The sequence below is a fragment of the Zosterops lateralis genome (genome assembly GCF_965231275.1).
Source record: "Zosterops lateralis genome assembly, chromosome: 3".
Taxonomy (NCBI): domain Eukaryota; kingdom Metazoa; phylum Chordata; class Aves; order Passeriformes; family Zosteropidae; genus Zosterops; species Zosterops lateralis.
In genome coordinates, this window is record NC_139764.1 from 107,844,745 (window position 1) to 107,866,154 (window position 21,410).

Sequence of the window (21,410 nt, forward strand, 5' to 3'; positions counted from 1 at the left end):
CTTTTCTGAGACAAAAAGTTGCATTTGAGATGTGCAAGATGAGCACTGCAGGTATAATTCACTACAGCTTTTCCTGATGTGGTTAATCACAAAATATAAATAATATAAAGTTTAGAAAAAATATGCCCACAGCAGCTGATCTCTGCCTAAGTGACACACAGAGGTCAGTCAATGGCTAATGGTATCAATACAGTAGTTCAGAGATTTTGATCATTAAATGTGGGCGCTTTAACCATTAGCAAGGGTTTTACTGGATACATTTAGGATTAAGGAGATGCCAGGTTTGGCTCAAGGTGCTTTAAGCAAAGCCATAAGCATGCTATTCAAATGCATAATGCTCCATGCTTTTTTAAGGCCCTAGTTTAAGGTATGATAAAGTCAAAATCTAGAATAGCTCTGAACTAAATCACAGGAGGCCAAAGCTAATGGCATTACTAAGAATTCTGAAATTAACTAGAAAAGCAAAGTTATCTGTACTGCAAGAGCAGAACAAACTGAACCAGCCTTTAAGAAAACTTCGTAAAAACTCAAGATGAAAGTGGCAGCAAAAAAAAAAAAAAAAAAAATAAAAAGAACAAGCTTTCAAATTAGAAGAACAAACCATTATCTCTGTCTCCCTTCCTGCCCACTGTCACAACCCAGAGTTCAGCAGCCACCTGCAAAAGCCTTGCTGACATCTGTTCATCCCTTCCTGACTCTTACCTTCAGCTGCCTACAGCACTTCTATAAAAATTCCCAGGCATAAATGCACTCAGTGGCATTTTGAGTGAATCACTCTAAAAGCTTATTCCAACCCTGTAAAACACAGCAATCCAAACAGAAAGGCCCAAAAGAACATTTCTTTTCTTACCTGATTCTTTAGAGCTCTTTACCACAAGTGAATCTACCTCTACTGATTTTGGTCTGAGTGGCAATGCTTCAGAGTCTAACTTTGGTTTTGCTACTGGCTCAACTTCAGATTTAGGTCGAAGAGTAACAACTTCTCCATTAGTTCTGAGGTAAGAAAAAAAAAAAAAAAAAAAAAAAAAAAAAAAAAAAAAAAAAGACAAAACATACCTAGTCAAGAGATGAAATAGTTTAAAAGGGAAACATACCAAGAATTAGAAGCAAACTAAAAAATTATGGTAAATTTTATCACTTTCTAAAGCCTTGTTGTAAAATCAAGGCTTCTGCAGATCAATTCTACTCCAGTGAAAAACAATTCTTTTGTTACAACTCTTGCAGAGTTGTCAGATGTGCACAAAACCCCTGTGAAAATAATTCAAAACTTTTACTACAGGACACACTTTGGCATTTCAATCCAAAAACATTACACTTCAAGCAATAGGAGAGCTGAAAAATATCTTCACTAAAACTTCTTGAAATAATTGAGAAAATGACTCCTTGACATTAAAGAAATCTTCCTGTACAGGAAAAAAGACTGACAAGAACAAGTTATTTCTTGCTGGGTATGGAAAAGTCTACTTTGTAGCTTTTGTGCTACCAAGCGATCCTTCTGTATCTGCTCACATCATTCACAGACAAAAAAAAGCCCAAGAACAACAAAGAAAAAATCCAAAGTAGTAAAAACCCCACCAAAATAAATAAAAAAGAATAGGTAACATTTTCCTTTACAATTTTTGCCATCACAAACCTATGCTGACCAGGCCTGATCACCTGGTTGGCCTGTACATGCCAGGTATAAACGGTGCCCCTTGCATTTATCTACCTCCCAAAGCCTGGAAGTTTTATTGCAGTGGAAAAAGAGACTGCAGCCTGGTCTTCCTAACGCGATGTTAAAAACCTTCAGGTATTTAAATATCTCTAAGATTTAGAGGTTTCAGTTTATTAAAGGCCCACAGCTTACTACAGACCTCTATTTAACTGCACATATGCATCCTTTTATTTTCTAAGCTGGAGAAGAATATGACTTGTGATTTTTAAAAAATAATCTTTACTTGGGAAAGTCTCCAAAATACCAAGTTAATATAACATAATTCTATACTGAAAAGTTATTTAAGGTGCAAGCTCTTTGATGTAGCAGCTGTCTGCTCTATTTGCACCAGAGCAAGTGTATCACAACCTCTCTCACCGTTCTTTCAAGCCAACTGAGCATTCAAAAGGGACAGTTACCAGTCAGTTGCTGGTTTACACTTCTGGGTAAGGGCCTAGAAACTACTTTGATGGAGACAGAAAGGAAAATTCTATGTGTGGGAGATTGCATGGATGCAAAATTAGTTTTAGTGGAAGTTTCAAACTTATGAGGAAAAGAAATATTAAGTGGATCTAGAAGAAGTATTTGTTCCTATTTACTCAGTAACTCAACCAGAAGGCTCAAGAGTAGAGAATCTGAATGTGGTTCTGTAGTAAGTGCTTCCTTCCCCAGAAGCAGACATGAGCCACAGTGAAGTATCTTTAGCACAGGTGCTCAGTTCTTCCTTTCCATTTATCATAACATACACAAAGTGCTCAAGCTTTGAACACCGAGGCAGCTCAAATTTTCAGGGTTTTCTTCTACACAATAATAATTCTCAAGGCCCCCATTCTTTTACTCCACCCTGTTACTGTAGCTACAACAGCCCCTAGATGAGCAACTTCATCTGCCCCATAGTCAGTTCTGCTCTAATACTGACTCTGAGATGGATTCAATGTCTCAAAGGATTTGAAAGCCCCAAGTTCACATTGATAAGAACTTCCAGAACTAAGACAACTGTAGGTATAAGGCAAAACTTATTCTTGCATGCTTTTCACCCTTAAAGCACACATTTCTTTCCAACTCATCCATGGAGAAAGATCAAACAACAAATCAAACTGAATATTCTTTGTGACTGCAGTTTCAGTCGTACTGACTTGGATGCAGATGATGGCAAACCAGGTTTCTCTGGACGTTTTGGGTGCAGGAGCCCTGCTCTCAGCAAGCTGTTGGTCTTGCTTGGAGGAATTGGCTTCTTGGGTGGTACTTGAGGAGCTTGGGGCTTCAAAGGCTTCTGATCCAGAGCTCCTTTTTCATCTGAAAAAGGAAGTCACATTTTAAAAACCCCATGTTGTCTAGAATTCTTACACTGCTAATCAATTAGAAAGCACCTGCTGTCAGAAATGCCTTCTTTGAAGATCAAAATGAAAAATAGAAAAACAAGTGTCCTAAATGACAGCTTATCAAAACACACAAACTACTTACCTGAGCTCAAAAAGATTTATCTTAGAGTAGGATAAACCTTCCTACTGACATGAAACAGTAGTAATAAATTATGGATTCACATTATGGCACTGAAAATGACAGTTAAGCACCAAAAATCTTTGTACTGCTTTGTCTTTTCTACAAATTCATTTGATTTCCTTTTAGAGCTAGAGTTTTTTATTTTGTTGCAACAAGACTTCTTACACACAAGCAGCATAATTTATCTATGGAAGAACAGGTGAGAGAAATGATATTTTATCTGAATAGCTGAATTTATTTTATCTAAAGTCTACCTTCCTACAAAAAGATAGAAATTAAGTATGGATAATAATAAAATAAAAAAGTTGTATTTGTTCAATGACTGCATGACCTAACTGAATCCTGCCCAGAGGAACTGACATACAACACATGGAACACTGAAAAATTCAAGGTTTTAAAAGCAATAGTTGAATAGGTTTCAACCCACGTGTCCTAACTCTACCCTGCTGGACAGTCAGAGCAAACCTATTTTTCCCTGTAAAACTGTGCCACAGTTCAGTATACACAAACTACTGAGTATTAAAAAAAATAATTGTTAGGTTAAAGCAACGGCTTACAGTTCTTTACAGTTACTGCCCTTATAGGAAACTGGGATGGAGAGAGTGACCTTCAGCTTTGATTTTCCCCAAGCTCCCTTCCTGCAATTTGCTTTTAAGCAAGTATTGATCTGATGTAAAATGTTTACACATGGTATGGATCTGGGAGCATGGCTGGGAATTTGCTTTAGCAAAGTGTCTGAACTGCCAGGTCTAGGACTGACTTTCTTCAGACAAGTCCTGCAGCCACTGAGCATCCCTCCAACCCTAACGCGGGAACAAGCCAATGTTCTTTCACAGGAATACTGGGGAGCAAACAGATCCTAAAGATACTTCTGTCAAAAGCATTGCTCAGAACTGTCTTCCTGCTCGGGGACACCTGAACATCAGGAGGAGACATGAGCACAAAAGCTGGCTGGCATCTCCCTGCAGTGTCTGCCAACAGAAATAAAAACGCAGGATGATGAAGCAGAGGAAGGACTGGCCACACGGTGGGGCTGCCGGCCCTGAAGAAAGCGGCACTTCAGCAGCACCAGCCACTCCTGCCTCCCCACCCAGGACACATTTCCAGCTTTAAACACCCAACACCAGCCAGAACTAACTGCAGCTCAATTGCTTTATTGAAGCTATGCTGAGCGCAAGTTGAGAATTACCCCTTTTGCTTTTAAAAATGAGTGAGTTCATAAACAGAGCAGAAAAAAAATGCTCTGTCATGGAACCCTATTCCTGAACTCTCATCTGCCAGTTCTCACTTCTAATACTCCCACTCAAAATCTGAATATAAAAAATGTCTATAGCTAAGTGGAATAAGTTAATACCAAAGGCCAAAGTTCACCATGAGCACAGAAACTGGGCATTTCTGCTGGACAAAATGACATGTCTTTTTTGCATTTTGCTCCTCAATGAAAAAGAGTTTTGGCTAAAAATGAGCAGTTTAGTAATGGAAATAAAAGATACAAATCTGAAGACATTTACACTGGAAAAAAAATTTCTACATGACACCACTAAGTGTCCTTCACTATAAATACAGAAATACTAACAGAAACACTACTTTTAAGTTTTGATCATTTTTTGATTGCCATTAAAGGCAGATGTATTAGTCTCCCAATAGGCATAAAAATGACATAGTTTGATAGCTTCTAATTAGAGCTGCCCAATTAATATCTTTTTTTCTGAGGAATAGTTACAGAACAACTTCATACTTAATGGGTTTAATTACTAGCATTAACAGGGCTACTTTTCCACAAGTACAAGTGCATTGATAAATGGGCACATCTTCCAGTAAAACACTAGTGCTACCTAAAGAAGTAATTTTTATGACCTGATCTGCAACTGAATACGTAACAAATTTTTCCTCCTTCATTTCCTGTAGCTCAGTAAAGAAGAGTTCTCTGCCTTATGTAATTTTGCCGATTTCACATTCCTATGTTTTTTGGATGGTGTTAGTCAATATTTTTCCTATATTCCTCCATGAACAGTTGAGCTCAACTATGCAAAGATTAACACTTTAGTCCAAACAGAACCAGTTTAAAATTAAACTTGTTTCAGTTTAGAAGAATTTAAAGGAGCCAGGTGATCAACATTTCTGGAATCATACAGTTGATCTCAATTCACACCTGAAGATACTGCTCCAACAGACAAAAATTACTTGTTTGCTCACATAGAGAAGAAACAGAACTTTTTCATATTTGTAGCTGAGAAGGTGCCTTGTTAAAATGGGGGTAATAAAAACTGCCCAAGGAAGCCAAAAAAACCCATCAGCACCTCACTGGTAGAACTGCTGGTCAGCCACAGTTCACCACTCACAGGAGAGAGTGGTTTTGTAATTTGGTTAAGCTGCAAGAACATAAGGATTCCTTCTGCAAGGTCCAACCAAGGCATTTGTTTAAATTTCTCACTTTTAAACACAATCAAAATTTTCACTTGGCAAGTTTTTCAATCATGGAGAGAAGCCTTTTAGAATCTGTTTGGGTGACAATAGTAGCTTTGCCTCTGGAAAAAAGTGTCCTTTAAATTTTAAGAATAAAGCAGTAAATGTCTCCAAATTCAGTGGAATTGGAAAATATGGAATACAGCAAAAATTAACAGGACATGAAATCTCTGAGTATTGTGACAGTAACATCTACCTAAGGAGTCTTGTATCTGTTTGCTGTAGCTCTTTCAAAATACTTTTGATCAGACTGATTTCTGCAGTAGTTAACCTTTCCCTTTCTATTAACTGACTACTGCTGCTCAAAACTGCAGCCACTGCCACAGAACCACCCCTTCAGGAATTTAATAGTAACTATGTTACCATCCAGAGCAATAATTCATCTTCAGAATGTAATTCAGTAACAATAAATAAACATTAAAATATAGTTTAGCAGTTCCTCCAACCACTCTAAAGATATTTCTATAACATCACAGACATGACAATCTCAGTAGATGGTATCAAGGGAGTTTGTATGATGGCTCCTGAACAGAGAGTCTACTGCCAGAGCAGCCAAGTCACCATGAAAAAAACTGTCCTTACCTTTTTCTTCAGGCCTCAAAGAAAGGAATTTCTTCTCTCCAGTTGGCAATTCAGGTCTTGCAGCTGAATGCAAAAGTAAACCATAGACATTTCTCAAAGAGTTTTAATTATCTTGGTCACTAACTAAAAACAAGACTGATGCCTAGTTGTGTCTTCTCTTTTGCAAGAAATGTAACACCATTTATAAACACTCGAACTCAGAAAATGATGAGTCATTGTTGAAATGTTTCCAAAGTAGGTTCCATCATAATTTTAAAAATATACAGTAGCAGCAAAATATACAAAGTATGAAAAGTAACCTCAAAGTGTGACTGTTGCTGCATTATTAGGAAATAAAAAGCAACTTCTAAATTTTCTTCTGAAGTCATGCTCTGCTTCTGAAATTTAGTATTTTCTCAGAGCATGATACATGTACTACATACCTGGACTTTTAACTGGAGGTGGAGGTTTCTTTGGCTTCTGCAAATGAAGGGGAAAAAAACCAAAGTCAAACAAGCAAGCAAACAGATATTCTCTGTATCCAAGACAGCCTCATTTGTGTTTTGTTTTGCATACTGTAACGTGGAGCTTGTTTACTAGCTGATTTCAAAGTATTTCGCAAAGGAGGCAATCAATTCAGACAGGAAACACAAAGACCTGGAACAATTCTTCTGATATCTCCCAGACAACCAGTTATAAAAACTCAGGTCTGTTCCAATTAAACCAGTGCTTCAGCAATGTGCATAAACAGAGAAAAAAAAAAAACTACAACCCAATGATTTCATCTTTTTTTAGTCCAAAGAATTGCTCTGATCACACTCATTTTAATTTCAATATGTAGACTTCAATTTTAGTTAGTACACTGCCAGTTTAAAAGAGTAACACACATATTTTTTTTAACCAAAACTGAGATCACTTTCACTAAAAACAGATTACTAAACTCCGTATCAGAGGAATGGCTTTAATTAATTAACTTTTAAATTACCAGTGTAAGAAAAAACAAATAGATGCTGGCAGAATTTGTCTCAAAGACTGCAGTAACAAGAAAAACATTCATTTGAGCTCCCTTATTATATTTAAGTAGGAAAGACGGAAAAATTATGCCAGCCATTAAAAATATACAAAGTATCACAATACAACAGTTCATATAGTGAAACTACTATTTTGAAACATTTCGTTCATCACTTTCTGATACTCTTGAAGTTGAATCTCTTTCCTCCTGAAAAGAGAGTGGCACCTCTCAGGAGAGATCTCAACCATTCTGCTTGTACTAAGGACAAGATTCCCTGATAAAACGATTCAAAAGCCGACAAAACCACTTGTTCTTCACACAGGTACTGCTGAAACCATGCAGGCTCAGTCTAACACAACCCCTGCAAAAACGCCTTGCAGTGGGTATTTTTAAAACAGTTGCCATGGATGGATTTCACTTCTGTGCCCCTAGAGCTATTGAATAAGCTCTTTTTAATGCAGCAAGATTTTATTCTAACATGTGAAATGTAATTAAGCAAGCAGGAGAACCCATATTCAATTTCTTTCTCTGGTTTCAGAGGACACAAAAGCAAATGAATCTAAGTAACAAGATTCTATTTTCTTTCTTCCCCAAAAAAGTAATTACATTATCCAGCTGTGCAGCATTGCTGCCTATACCAAGAGCAATTAAACAGAGCTCAGCATCAACTTGCCATTATACAGCTCTGCTCTGTGTTTTTTATGAAGTCAGTATCAAATAGCTGATTATGATCACCAGGCATCCAATGCCCTGAACCTCAAAGCTGCACAGTGCAAGGTGAATCCCTGTGCTGAGACACTGCACACAAAGCAGAGTAAAGGATCAAAGCAGGGAATTGCTGCTTAGAGTAAAAGAATGTTTTTTTTCCCCCCTCTCTCTGTAGGAAACAACTCTGTATTGTGAAACAGCAACCCTACCTAGCCTTTCTTCCTGTATTTTATGGCATTTATGCAGCCCTTGCACAGCTGAGAATCCATCTGAAAAGAACATTCTGACTGGGGGTAGGTAAGTGTGTGAGGCAACTCGGGATAAATGATGAATCAGTAACTCCTGATCTTGAGCTGAACCCATCCCACCTGGGGCTGATTTACATTTGGGATATTGACACAATGTATTGTATTGCTTGTACTCGTTACTTACAATGTATTGACAAATTTGGGAATTAACACAAACATCTTTGCTACACAAACACGACAGAACCAAAACATCATACTAATCTCAACCAAAAAAAAAAAAATTGTAAAACGAGGACCAAAATTATAAGATCATTGAGTACCATATGAAAACATGAATTTCTACAATTTAGTACACAAGACAGTGAAAAAATATTTCTAAATCCCTCCCCAGAAATATTCTTCTTATACTGCAGCCTACTGCAAGCTTCAACATGGAAAAATCCCAGTCAGACCCAGAGGGGTCACTCAGCATTTTGTAATTACAGTTACTTAAGGACTTGAGATGGAAAAAACCAACAGCTTATCTCCTTTCTAAACAGTCAGGGTTTAATTCAGTAATCAGTAACATGTAACACCATGCTATCAGAACTACACCCTTTTCTAAATGACCTGATCATCCTCATTAATTAAGAGTTTATCTCAAAAAACACGCCTCACTTTAGTATTTATGGACAAGTTAAACACAAAGATTCACCTTTTCATCTTTCTTCTTTTATACAACTAGGTCGAGATAAAGTTAAAACTGCCACAACTGTAATATTTTAAGCAGCATAATGTGCTATGACCTCTTTTATTCTCTGCATTTTCATCAACAGTTTCTTGTGATACTAAACAATAGGTGTAAGAACTTACAGGGAAGTCTTTATCAGACTCTTGTATTTGAACAGCAAAGTTATCTGGGAAGACTCCTTCTTTACCATTGAGCTCTCCTCTCCACCAGCCTGGCTCTCCAGTGTCCTAAAACAAACAACAGGTCACTTCAACCAATATTTACTTCTTCCCCAGAACAGATACAGTTACACAACAACTCCTTCCCTTTCACACACAACATAAAGCAATTGCTTGGTCTGAAACTGGCCAATTTAACAAGGGGAAACAGCTACACATCACATCAGGTTTGGTCAGTTTTTATTTGTTTTCTAAAATGCAGGATTAAATTATATTACATCATGTAAGATAAGGGTATAAGGATAAGATCTGCAAAGGGAAGGGAAGTACATAAACCCACTTAAGACCTAACACACAACATTTGAGCTTCTCAGGTTCCTTGACCAGCAAGTTATTCAGTAAATACTTCAAATGTTATTGGCATGACGCACAATTCTACTAATAAAAGTGATTCTGATGTGATGGATCAGCTCCACTGGTCTGAAAAGGGTGAAGAAGCAAAGAATATACCCCACTGAGAGAAAAAAATAACCATAATACAACAAAAGAAAATAAAATATTGGATAATGAATTCAGTGGCAGAGAAATCCATTACATGATGTTAGTGGATCCAGGCCTTTGTCCATAACAGAAAATATGGTGTTATACTTTACACCAGCATAAAAAATAGCTTTCCTCTGTGCCTCAGATCCAAAAAAACCACAGAAACCCACAATGATTTGGGTTGGAAGGGACCTGAAAAATTATCTAGTTCAAAATTCCAGCCATGGGCAGGGAGGCCACTCAGTCTGGACAACTCTTCTTAGCTCCACTTTGGACCAGCAGTGTGTGCTTGGGGTAAATTGGTTTAAAAAGACAGAGGCAAGAGATTGAGGGAGATGGGGGCAAGGGTTGCTGTGTTTACAAGAGGGACTTCCATAACTACTCTTTTCGACTGTAGTTATGATCAAAGATGCTCATAATATAAATTATTTAATTCCATAAAACTAAAATTTTTAAAATGTGTTAAGGTTCCTTCTGCAACTGAGTGAAAGTTGAAGATGAAATCTTCCACTTTTTAGGAAAATCATTATTCCTTAATATAGCAAGTATACAAACTAACAAAAGACTGCAGAATAGTGCAGGGAAATGAAGTAAGGTAGGTTTATTTTCTATTTAGAACCATTTCTGCAACAAAATGATCTATCAAAAAGGTGCTTTCTGAATTCAACACAAATAAGAACATTCAACTAAAAAATCATGTTTCTCTTACAGACAGAAAGTATCACTAATTTGTCTGGTTATTCTGAATCACCAGGGAAAAAGAACTATTTCTGAAAAAGGAGCTGTTTGCAAAGCTTTTCCCATTTCCTCACTGAAAAGGCATTTGGAGCTGAGTGTCCACTGATCCCACTGGCCTTTGAGGATTCCAAGATAACCTCCCACTCTGGAATCATCTTTGAAGTCACCTGTATCTCCATCAAGTGCAGAAGCAAAGAGTTGACTTTCACATGAGAGAAATCAAGTCTACAAGAACATCTACTCCAAGACCCTCCTTGTTCTCAATTCATACACAACCTCCCTGTACAAAACTCACCACAGGCATACACATGGTGAGAGCAGACCAAACTTTCTTACCTTACTGATTATTTGAATGATCTCTCCTTCTTTAAAGCTGAGTTCATCATTTGAGCCATCATAGGAAAATATTGTCCTGCAATATTCCTTGGCTGGAACAGAGGAGCACAATTAATCTAGATACCATGAGTAGTAACATTCATTTTAACAGCTCACTTAGCCTAAAAGCTGAGAAATACACACTATAATCACACTTTCCTTATAGACTAGCCACCTGAAACTGTTTTCTGAATGTTCAAATCACAGGAAAAATAAGATTATATATTTATTGAGCAAAGGAAATAAATCTTTGAGAAGCATAAGCCCCAAAATATTTTTTTCACAATAGCAACTTAATTCAAGCTCTCTCATTTTAGAGGGAGAAAAGAGGCATTAAAAGTACAACAGTTAAAATTGTAATAGCCCATCTAACCCCCCACAGCATTTATACATTCAATTTTGAGCTACTTTACACAAAAATGGTTTTAAGCTTATTAGAGTTTCTATGTATTTTCTCAAAATTGATCTAAATTTCAAATTTGCAATTCTAATTAAATACAGGCACTTGTTTCCAAGTGACATCCTCTATTAACATGTACAACTACAGAAATTTCAAGCAGCAGACTTCAGTAATTGTGCAGTGATACCAAGTAACCTTAGCAAAGGCATTCCTTGGCTAAGCACCTGAAACCAGAGCTCATCTGAGCCATCAACTCAGCCACAGCCTCTTCTGCAAAAAGCAGAAAGAATAACTCTTTTCTTTCCATTTGCTATAGTTCAAAACTAATCCATTTAAAATTGTAGTAACAACAGAAAAAGCAAGAGGATTTGTTTTCCTTTCCCACGCTGGCACAAAAACAACCATGAGAAAAGGCCAAGATACATAAACAGACTTTTTAACCCCAGGATTTTTAAAATAATTTAGCAGATAAAAAGGTTGGATTTCTGTGTCTGACACACTAAGAAAGAGGAAGCAAACAAAAAGAACTCTTTAGATGCTGCCATGACTTATCAGTTGTTTGGCACTGACACCACAATGAGCAGCTGCTTCACCCTCCAGTCAGAGCAACACACCTTCAAGTCACAGAATCACAGAAACATCTGCAATTCTTAATAACAACTTTTGCTGGGTGGGAAGAAAATAAATCAGTTGCAGTCAAACCTTTTTGCTGCTGTTGTGTTTTGTTTAACCAAGATACACATCTTTAGTTTAAAAAGGCACAAATTGTATTCTCAAATAAAAACCAGTGATAATCACTATGTTAAAATGCCAAAGTATGCTAAGCTTAAAGAGATAATATATAGAGATACATGTATGTTCATAGATATGTAACCACATGAGCAATCTCAGGTACTTGTATTATTTTGATGTCTTATCTAGTAATCAAAAATGTTCAGCTATAGCCTGACATGAAGAATTACAGAAACATAAGAACCACATCAAAGAGATGAATGTTTAAATTGAGGTCCAAAACACAAAATTCATACTGACTCTAAAATAAAACTTCAACAGGTGTGCTACAAATATCTATCAAATATGAGGATTTTATCAGTAGTCATGAGTGACTGCAATACATTCCACTACATCCTGATTTGGTGAAAATACATGCATTTCCTTACTGCCTGGGGAGTTGGCCAGTATAACCCTTTACCTCCTCTCCTCCTCCAAGCACTTTTCCCCTCCCCACACAGACTCAGCCCCAGAGCAGACAAAAAGCAGTGTCAGAAAGGGGATGCTTCACCCTGTGCCAGTGCCAGGAAGGGGATGCTGGAGAAAGAGAGCCCTGCACCCTGCCCAGGTCTCCACATGCCAGCCTGGGAACCCCAGCAGCATCAGCACCACCAGGAAACCCAGATATGAGTTTGTACAACTTCTCCTTCAGCATCTTATTTTGTGAGCCTGGTATTCTGCCTGGTAGTTAATTTTAAGACTCCAGTTTAACTTTACAGCATTTAAATTTCAGTAAATATTTTTAAAAGAACTTAGTTTAAAGTTAATTTTTTCCAAAGTCTTAAGACAAGCAATAGAGTAGCAAGAATCACAGATATTGTATTCTAACATAACTGGGGGAAATAGGGGTCAAATTATGATTATTTTACTTTTTAAAGAAAATATTTTTACATACTTCCACCAGAGGCCAAAACAAGCTTTCAAAACCAAAAGAACTTCACTGCAAAATAAGCCACCCTAGCCTAAACATTTCAGAGATCTGTGTTTATCTGCTAACAGAGAAACACAGTTTATTTGAAAACCTGGTCTCTCAAAACTGAGGATGAGACACATAAACTACACTATGGTCAATATTTAAATAAAACACTAAGGAAGAAAAACAAGCTTTCTTCCTAAGGTTTAAGATGTTCTTATCTGGTGTCTAGAGGTATTACCTACTGATGTTCTCCTACAGCTTCTATTACTGTCATATTTAAGTTCCTCTCTGATGTATTTGTTTCTCTGGGAAAGAGACTCAGAATGGCTACAGGATTAGTCCAATTTCCTCACTTTTAGCATGAGATGCACCTGAAACTATGAAACGAGCTAAATACTGAATATTTTGGGTGTTTCCCAGCATTGAATGTTGGGATTTTTTCTAGGCAGAGTTAAGTTAATTTTTATGCAAAGTTTTAGACAAGTCAAATTTCAAAATGCTCAGAGTTGCACATTGTCTTGCTGGTTCTTAGAGCACAAGAATGGTTTAAAAGCAACATGTCACTGTTTTCTTATTTCTGCAAATTATGCATTCCATAGAAAACAACACACTAAAATAAGATATTTCCACATAAAACAAAAATATATTTAAAATTACAATACAGAAGTTGACAAAACGTCTGCTCTGAAACTGGGGAAATGAGCAGTTTACACATCACATAATCAAAGTTAATTTTTCATCTGGGGTTGACACTCCCACAAGATGTTTTGGGTTTGCTTAAAAGTATCTCTCTTGATAAAGCTGTGCAATTTGGCAGCTAAATGAAGTCATAAATTCTTAAGAGATAATAAAAAAAGAAAAATAAAAACTCAGTATAAACAGAACAACAATGGAACTAGATTATCAAGGGAACAGACTCAACACAACATGAACACCAACTTTCTGATGCTTGCTGCTACCTCCACAGAAAATCCTGAGCCTAAAAAGGAACTTGTGTAACTTGGGGACAGAAATTGTGCCATGGAAATCAGTCTCCACCATCCCATCAGAATAAAACCAGGCAGAAAGTAAATCCCTTTCCACATGTCAACAGAAAATTAATGCAAAAGGACTAAAAGCAATAGAAGTTTCTACTCCAGCCTTATTTTGTTCTGAGAGACAATCCTACAAATGTTTTTGATTCTTTTTACACAGAAATGTAAGCAAAAATTCCTTTAGACTTTTTTGCACTTGCATAACTCCTCAAAGGTACAGAACATTACACAAAACTCCAGTACACGCAGACATTTTAGATTTTAACACAAAAAAAAATTTGATAACCAAACACTTCATAAGAAAGGACTACCACATAACAGATGTAAATAGCCATCAGCCTTACCTTTTGGTTTACTTTCAGCTTCTGGTTTTATTACTTCAGGTGTGTTTTCAGTTTTTGTTATACTGGGAAAATGAATTAACTTTGTTCCAGAGGGATGGTTAGGTAATGGCTGTATGAAGGGAAAAGAACTTTGTGAACAAAAATTCTTTAGAGTTTTGTTTTTGATTAGGCTACAGAGCACACTGAATTTTTCATTAACTGAGATGATGAAAATTACCATCTTCAAGAGATTTAATGAGGTTTCCCACTAAGCACTTAGCTTACTGTATTTACTTCATTACAGACACTGCAATTAGAGTTTGTCTAGAGACTGAAGACAGAGCACAGCTTTCAAACTGGAAGCTGGTCTCAGGATATGGCCAAATATACTTTAGCAACTGTATTTCAGCCATTCCACGTGTTACTCTCCCATTAGCCTGAACATTGCCTCCTCCAGCAGTCATTTAACAGCTCTGCTCAGAGTAACCCACTAGCCAGGCTTACTTTGCACTGGAATAAGGCAGAGATATTCAGCAGCCATACAGCACCTCAGACAAGCAGTTTTTAACTACTCAAACAAATGAAAGAGAACATGAAAACTCATCCCAGCTTCCCTTCACTCTGAGCAATTTCTACAGAACAGGTTAAGTGTTCTTCTCACTGGAGATTTCTCCTAAATGAAAAAACAAAGAGGCACTGCCACAAGAGTTAACATCTAACCAAAATAAATTACAGAATATTTCAATTTTCCCCTCAGAAACTTACTGAGCTGCCAGGCAGATTCTGACAGCTTCAGTGCATCCACTTCATCACACCCAAAGAGCAACAAGCACAGAATATGATCTTAGTCACATTACCTTAGCAGCCCTAACAGCATTACAGATGTCAAAAATCCCACCACGTTTAGTTACTCTGCTCATTTTCATCTACAGTTCAACTTTGCAGATCTTCTACTGTCAGAGAAACTGGATTTACTCTCCTTAGAGCCAGACAATGCCTGTATGCTGGTGCTTGGTGCCTCTGACATACCATAGAGGAAGCCAAAGTCACTTGGGATGTTCCTGCAGTACCTATGCAATTTAACTCTCTCCAGAATGGTATATGAAGGAAGCACTAAAATAACCCTCCTCTGAGATTAAACACCTCCAGCATGGAAATAGTCCTCTGCATTTTCCCCTTCCAAAATAAGATGCAATTAGGAGTAAGAGAGGAAGTTTAGGCAGACAGGGTATAAATAGCCTGAGCCCAGGCAGGATGCTGGAAGAGCTGGAACAATCTCCTGCAGCAGCACACACACTCTTGGGCACTTCGGATCCATCAGTGCTCGGCCTTCCTCTGCTGAACCACCTGAATTTTCCAAGGGAAAAGAGCCCTCTCTCCTTTACACAGCCTTTTTTTTTTTTACTGTCTTAAAAGGCTCACAGTGGTCTCCCAGCATTTCATCAGCTAACCCCAAAGCTAGTTAAGCACAAATACAAGGAAGCCATCTATTTTCACAAGAGTTTCATGAGAATTATCTGCCTTGGGCTCTCCATGCTGTTCTGTAGGTCTGTCCACCTTTGGGATGACTTTGGCAACAAGTGTGAGTGGAATATTAAGTGCTAAACTAAAATGTTTATTTCTCTGACATTAGCTAGGCCAAACTGATTTCTCACTGCATTTCCTCTCTTGATGAGAAATGATCTACAAGACCTTTCTAGACAGGCCAACCAAAACTGTACAGCACCAGCATATTTTATTGCTTATACACAGTCAAATAGAACAATTCAAAAGGTCTGAGTAGACTCTTCATATTAATTGCACAAGTTTGGATAGGCTCTTGATATTCCCAAGTGACAAGGTAGACAAGAGGGAAGCCAACACACTTGCAACTTTTCCAAATCATCTGATGCTCTGACCAGACCAGAAACAAACACTACACACATCGTGCCATTGCTCTGAGCATTGCAGTGAGGGAAAACACATTCAAGGAAGCCTCTGACCCTCCCTCCCCCCAGGAACTCACTTCACTTTTCACCCTACACCATTACAATTATTACCATGGCAGAGGAAAACAAGTCACTCACCAAAACAGCATTAATGACCATAACCCCACAAAAAATAAAAAATGGACAAAGGCTTCTGTTTAAAGCTCAGGGAATGTTGCCTCCTAAAGAATGTGGTGTTTAGGAAAGAAGGTCCTTGGCAGACCCTACTGCAGCCTTTCAGTATATAGATATAGATGGATATATAGATGGAGAGAGACTTTTTACTGAAGTCTGTAATGACAGGACTGAGTTAATGACTTAAACTGAAGGGAGGGAGACTTAGGAAGAAAAGAGGGGAGATGAGGGAGATGTTCTTCATGGTGGAGGAAGTGGGTGCGGGAACAGGTTGCCCACACAAGTTGTGGTTACAGCATCTTTGGAATTGTTCAAGGCCAGACTGGATGGGGCTTTAAGCAGCCTGGTTTTGTGGGAGATGTCTGTGCTCATGGCAGAGAGCTGGACTTGGATGGTCATTGGAGGTCCCTTCCAACTCAAACCTTTCTGTGATTCTGTGAAGTCACATGGATTCTCCTCATTCCTCTCTTTTGCCCCTTGATGTGGCAGTCTGTGATCACTGCATCTTCATGTGAATGCTGTCAGAGTAGGTTTTTCAGGACCAAGCTTCCAGTTTCCTTTCTTGTCATGAGATTGATCATTCCTTATTTTAAAACACAAGTTTAACTTGCATAGGAAGACTTAATTTTCTCCCAGACTATACATAGAGTCTGTTACAAGGTGAATTATGAGAGACCTCACAGTGCAGATGTGTTTGAGATGTCATTGTGGCTTTCACCACATGGCTCTGAAATGAAAACTTATGTATCAGCTTGGTTTTCAGTCTCTAATTTGAATAGACCTTTTGGAATCAATGTTAAATACAACCTACTGTGAAACAAATTTGAGGGGACTTACTTTGTTTTATAGGCAAGAGCCCTATGAGAGGATAATGGTCAGACTCGACTTCTCCTAGATTATTTTTAAAGGAAACCCCAAAAGAAAATATGTACTACTACAAACCTTATCTTGTTTTTTATCTTCTGATTCATTACTGGATAATCTTGTTTTAAGTTTCACTGAGCCTTCTTTAAAGATATCTCCAAACCCAACACCTCGGATTTTCTTTGGCTGTGCTGGTCCCAATGCAGGTTCACCCCCATTTCCTGGAGAGGTCACAGGTGAGGTAGGACTGTTGAAAACAGGCTCTGAAGATAAAATAGGAAAGGGAAAGCTATTTTAAAAGCTGAAATTATTTATTTGCTCTTCTGGGAAAAAAGTAGGAGCAGCACAGATTTGTGCACTGCTCTTGATAAAGAGCTTTTCTAGGAACACCACTGTAGTTGTAACAGCTCACATTTGTTCTCATTTTATATTTAATGTAAGACCAACTTAAATCAAACCAGTTTTGCCCTGATTACTCTGGCAACTAAATCAACAGCTCATTAATATTCTTGTTATTTCAATTAGCACTCAGGCTCCACAGCCTGTTAATGTCAATGTTTTCCATTAGTTTTATGGAATACTGCTTGCACACTCTGAAAATGGCATTTTAGTCCAGCATTTAAAAGCTTCTACAGCCAGAGAAAGTGATAATCAATAAAGGTCCATAATGAATGCAAACATGTTTCAACTACCAGAGGAAAACACAGTGCATTTCAGTGGCAGAGTGATGCCTCTCAAGGAGCCAAAGTGACACTTTCCTACTGCTCAAAATGCTCCAAACAGTCAAACCAGATATAGTTGTTGGAAATTAGGCACTGCTGGATAATTCAACTATTCACAATTCTTGTAATCTTTAAGGGACTGCATTTATCCATCCCCCAGAAATGTGTTTCAGAGAATAACTTAATTATGTTGCTAAGAGCTTTGCAACTTTTTAAATTATGGTCAGATCTGTTAAAGCCCATAAATTAGTATACATAGGCAAGTAATTTTTGTAAGCAGAATTTCAGGACAGAGTCATGTGAAAACAGACAGCTTTTATAAACTAAAGTCAAAATGGTCTCCATCTTTTTAGCCTTTGAGTCAAGTTCTTTTCAGCCCATGCAGGCCTGTGAACTGCAATAAAGATTAAAGCCTCTTCCTTCTATCATAAATTTAAGGTATTTTGATGGTACAGTGAAGCTAAGTTGCTCTTGACTTCAGCTGCTCACCTTTTGTCTAACCAGACACTCTTTATTCAGTTATATCCCCCTCAGATATCTCATAGGACAGATAAACATCTCATAGTCCTCTGAATGACCACAGGTAGTGAAAAAGGAAGTTACAGTTTCCCAGGAGTGAAGAGGGAACCAAAAGTTACTTCAGACCTTGACTGTGAAAGTACTGAGCATTAAATACAACCTCTGGGGGATGGGGGGCTGAACACATCAACTCGTTATGTACTGAGAGAAAATACAATTACATCAAATTACTGTGCAGTGTCACTGATCTCAGTATTCAGGAATTAAGACCCACACATATCCATTTGTAAATACACTGCACCAGACCCCACTAAAGTCAGGGAACTTTTCCTCCAAGGAAAAGCCACTGAGCTATTTGGGACTGCCCAAGTCAAACTCGTTTTATGCTACTGCGATTTACATTATTTCCAACAAAAATTCCAAGCCAGGCAGTTCCCTATGTCTGAACAAGCCTTTGTTTGAAGCAATCAGTACTGGACATCATGTAAATGAGGATGCACTTTACCACAAAGTTAAAAAAAAAGTAATCTGTTTTCCTTGAACATTGCACCACTGTCTTTTAAAAATCAATTAACTCCTGTTATGATGTTCCAAAAAACCCATTCCTGATCCAGCAATACCGTATCACAATTCCCTTCAAACTGATCTTCATAGACTGAAATGTTTCTAAAGTGCATTTTTGAGGGAACAGAATAAGTGCCTGTAAAGCACAAACCTGCCTGGCACCACTCAGCTACTGCTCAGCCACAGAGCATCTGCTTCTGCCACAGCAATAGAGTCATGGCCAGAAAAGGACAGCCAAATGTAAATTCTGCCTTAAACATCTTACTGTTAGACTAAAACATAATCTAAGCCCTAAGAATCAAGGGTCTTTTCCCCTGGACTCATTTTAAGTTGAGATTCTCCACCCTGTTTTGATTCTCAAATGACTTGGTTGAACACTTAAATTTTCTGTTTTAGAGCTTATGTCTGTGAGAATAAGACTGAAAAAAGTTACTAAATGAAAAAATAATTTTATATCGAATTCTAAAAAACATCAACTTTGAATATGATAAAATTTCTAATGATAAAGCGTAGAACACACATTATTTGCAAGATTAAGACCTTGACTGCAATTTTATTATGAGTGAAGTGGGAGCAGACAGATATCCTCATACTCAGCATCAACACTTTCTAGAAAATTGAAACACCATTCTTAGGAAGACTGAATTCTTTACAACTTCATTGTACTTTAACCATAATACTCCAAATTATACCAGAAATCAAAAAATTACTTTGCTAAGAGTTTGCAACAAACAGAACATTACCTGTGTCATCCAGAGCATCCTGTGTTTCTCCATCATCCGTTGATTCCAATTCTTTCACAAAGTTTGAAGGAAACATCCCTGCTTTGCCATTCAGTATTCCACTCCACCATCCTTCTTCTACCTGTACAGAAATATTTAGCATATTACCAGTGGAGTAAAAGGAAATTCCTATCAATTCCATATAAACTCTACAACCAACTTTGGGGAAAGTTCAAATTATCATGATTTCTTTACAAAGAAACCTATAAAAGATATAGAAGCATTAGCCAAAAAGAAGAGCAAGAAAACAATTTAATGTTACTTGTATCACAACAACAATGATCCTAGAACAGGAGATTAGCCCCACACCAGTTAATACTGAAAAGCAGCAAAATGTCCATCAACTTTCTCTAGACAGAATAAGAACATTTAATACAACAAGAAAATATTAAACTGTTCTTTTCAAAATGTCTTAAATAAATTCAGTCTATTTAACTAATGAGTACTAGTTAAAAACTACAATTAAGATAAATTTTCAGAATCTTTTATTTAAGTTGCCCCGTTTTGGGGATGGAAAACTGTTTTTAAGAAAAATAAGCAAGAGGAAAAGAAAAAAAAGCAAACCAAGCAGCAGCTGTTTGCATTCTCTTTTTTTAGCCTGGCTTTGTAGGTCACCACGCCTGACACACAGGCACAGTTTTTAAACGCCAGCTCACCTCCAGGCAAGCACAGCCCAAGCAGAACCTGGCAGCTGCAGACACAGGCAATGAAAAGAGCACTGTTGTTTTTAAAGGCATCCTGGTGCAAAAACACAGCTTTGTTGTGGATGGTTCAGAGACTGGTCCTCTGAAAAAAATTTTAAGCACAGATTACGGGCAAGTGCTGCCCAGGCTCTGGCACCTCAGGCTTTATGGAAGACATCGCAGAAAACTAAAATACAAATGCCTTGACTCACCCACACCACCCACACAGGAGCCACGAGAAAGGGACTTAAGATACAGAGAGCAATTTGAGCATCCATTTACTGTTCTGCCAAGAGATGTGGTCAGCAAAGCACTTTACAGCAAAGCACAGTGATGCCAACTCAGAGGCACTCAGGAACAAACCCAAAATGTCTTGGGCACACTCACTCCACCCTTCTCACCATCCTGCCTTTGTATAAACCCCTGACTACACACAAACTGTATTGCCAAAAAAGGTTTCTCCTATCAACATTAAGACACAGGCTAAAGAAGTTCTGCATGCACTGGTGGAGAACATCTGCACATCTGTTAGCAGCAGCAACACAGATGACAATTTCATAACCCCTCTCTTCCATTCCAAAATATTATCATATGATCCAATTTCCACAAGAGGGAGGTACAGCCCTGGTACACACACCAGAACTCTTTTTCTCAGTGTGAATCCCATCAACTTATCTCTATGAAAAACTCAGACTTTTAAAGAAAAAATGGGGAAGAAGGCTGAAATAAGCAGCTTTACCAATCCGGTTTGGGGGTTTTTTTACTAAAAACTTCCCAAATGATGTTACATGAAATTTTATTTTGCTTGAAAAAACAGTATGCAAATACTAAAAATATAAAACCACAAAAAATAAATCTGTTATTTAGTGCTGCTCCTGACAGGAGAGAGGGGAAGATAAAAAGGAGAAACAGAGGTTTTCATCAGTGCAGTCATCACGTGCACTCTGTGCATGTTCTTCATGTGTAAATCCCACGTGACGTTCTGTAAACAAAAA

General features: G+C 37.7%; 1 protein-coding gene and 1 long non-coding RNA gene across 3 annotated transcripts in view; one reads left to right on the plus strand and one right to left on the minus strand.

Moving 5' to 3' along the window:
- Positions 1 to 21,410, plus strand: part of LOC310906932 — a 226,187-nt gene that overhangs the window by 36,978 nt on the left and 167,799 nt on the right. The gene's annotated exons all lie outside the window — the stretch shown is intronic.
- CD2AP (CD2 associated protein) overlaps positions 1 to 21,410 on the minus strand; it is a 76,766-nt gene that overhangs the window by 11,475 nt on the left and 43,881 nt on the right. For both annotated transcript variants that reach the window (XM_083857203.1, XM_083857204.1), the window contains 9 exons: positions 19,694 to 19,814; positions 17,224 to 17,408; positions 14,201 to 14,309; positions 10,697 to 10,788; positions 9,044 to 9,148; positions 6,667 to 6,703; positions 6,245 to 6,307; positions 2,830 to 2,989; positions 851 to 993 (listed from right to left, as the gene is read on the minus strand). In XM_083857203.1, coding sequence (XP_083713329.1) covers positions 851 to 993; positions 2,830 to 2,989; positions 6,245 to 6,307; positions 6,667 to 6,703; positions 9,044 to 9,148; positions 10,697 to 10,788; positions 14,201 to 14,309; positions 17,224 to 17,408; positions 19,694 to 19,814 — 1,015 coding nt within the window. The remainder of the gene's footprint in view (positions 1 to 850; positions 994 to 2,829; positions 2,990 to 6,244; positions 6,308 to 6,666; positions 6,704 to 9,043; positions 9,149 to 10,696; positions 10,789 to 14,200; positions 14,310 to 17,223; positions 17,409 to 19,693; positions 19,815 to 21,410) is intronic.